The sequence below is a fragment of the Lucilia cuprina genome, chromosome 2, assembly GCF_022045245.1.
Source record: "Lucilia cuprina isolate Lc7/37 chromosome 2, ASM2204524v1, whole genome shotgun sequence".
NCBI classification, from domain to species: Eukaryota; Metazoa; Arthropoda; class Insecta; order Diptera; family Calliphoridae; genus Lucilia; species Lucilia cuprina.
Window position 1 is genome coordinate 19,160,201 of NC_060950.1, and position 1,106 is coordinate 19,161,306.

Sequence of the window (1,106 nt, forward strand, 5' to 3'; positions counted from 1 at the left end):
ACTGAACTAGAACTGAACTAGAACTGAACTAGAACAGAACTAGAACTGAACTAGAACTAACCTAGACCCCTTACTCTCATCCATTATTTATTTGGTTTCCTACGTACTGAAACGGTCTCTGCACAGCATTAAGGAATTCATATCTATATTTCTTAAATACTACCTTTACTCCTGTTATGTTTCATCGTTTCAACAGCAGTATTTTCATTTAAGTATGTATATAAAAAGTATAATAAAACATTTGTGTGTAATCTTGTGATACACTTATAGAACATGTATTTTTTATCATAACATCAGCGCAATGTTTTGGGAATTCTGTAGCAAAGTTTTTTTCCATTTACATATATCACAACTATAAAAGTGCGTTTAAATCTCTTGTACTCTCCATTCCAGCGGCTAAAAATGTTGAGAGCCTGTTACATTTGAGAAACAAAATCTACTCTTAATTCCATTTTATCATATAAAATGATATATAGAGATGTTATTCTCATTTTCCCATAGTAATTCTATAACTTGGGGATTATCCTAAATTCAATAGAACACACACACACTCAAATAAACATTATTGTTGTTTTTAATTACATAAACTAGTATTGTTGTTATTTTAATTTAATTCAATATACTTTAAGAACTTGATAACCACAAAAATCCTTTTGTTAAATCTCAACCATTTTAATAAAAAACACTTTTATTTTTCACGTGTCTATTATCTTTATGAGGACTTTGGGCTAAAACAAAAAGAAACACACTCACTCTATAGCAACTCTTAATTTTTAAATGAAAAATCAAACACACGTGTAAAAATATTGAATTTTGGCGCCTTCATATAATGGGAGAGCAGAAATGTTAAGAAAGTATTCAGGAAAACTGCGCATGGACTAATATATACTTGTGGCATACAAATATTTGTCGGCTTTTTGTTTTCCATAAGGGATGTTAAGGGAAACCTATTGTGTTGGCTTTTATGTACCCATTTTGAGTATTTAGTAAAACTGTAAAGGTACTTTTGCGAGTACATTGAGAAATGCAATTAAAGTTATATACAATATAAAATTTAGTTATTTATTGTACCAAAAACTAACAAGTCGAAAATGTACTATTGTACC

General features: G+C 29.3%; 1 protein-coding gene across 1 annotated transcript in view; it reads right to left on the reverse strand.

Annotated features, from left to right (window-relative positions):
- LOC111676411 (protein snail) overlaps window positions 1-84 on the reverse strand; it is a 5,460-nt gene extending 5,376 nt beyond the window's left edge. The window contains exon 1 of the mRNA XM_023437328.2: window positions 62-84. Coding sequence (XP_023293096.2) covers window positions 62-84 — 23 coding nt within the window. The remainder of the gene's footprint in view (window positions 1-61) is intronic.
- Between the last annotated feature and the right edge of the window lie 1,022 nt (window positions 85-1,106).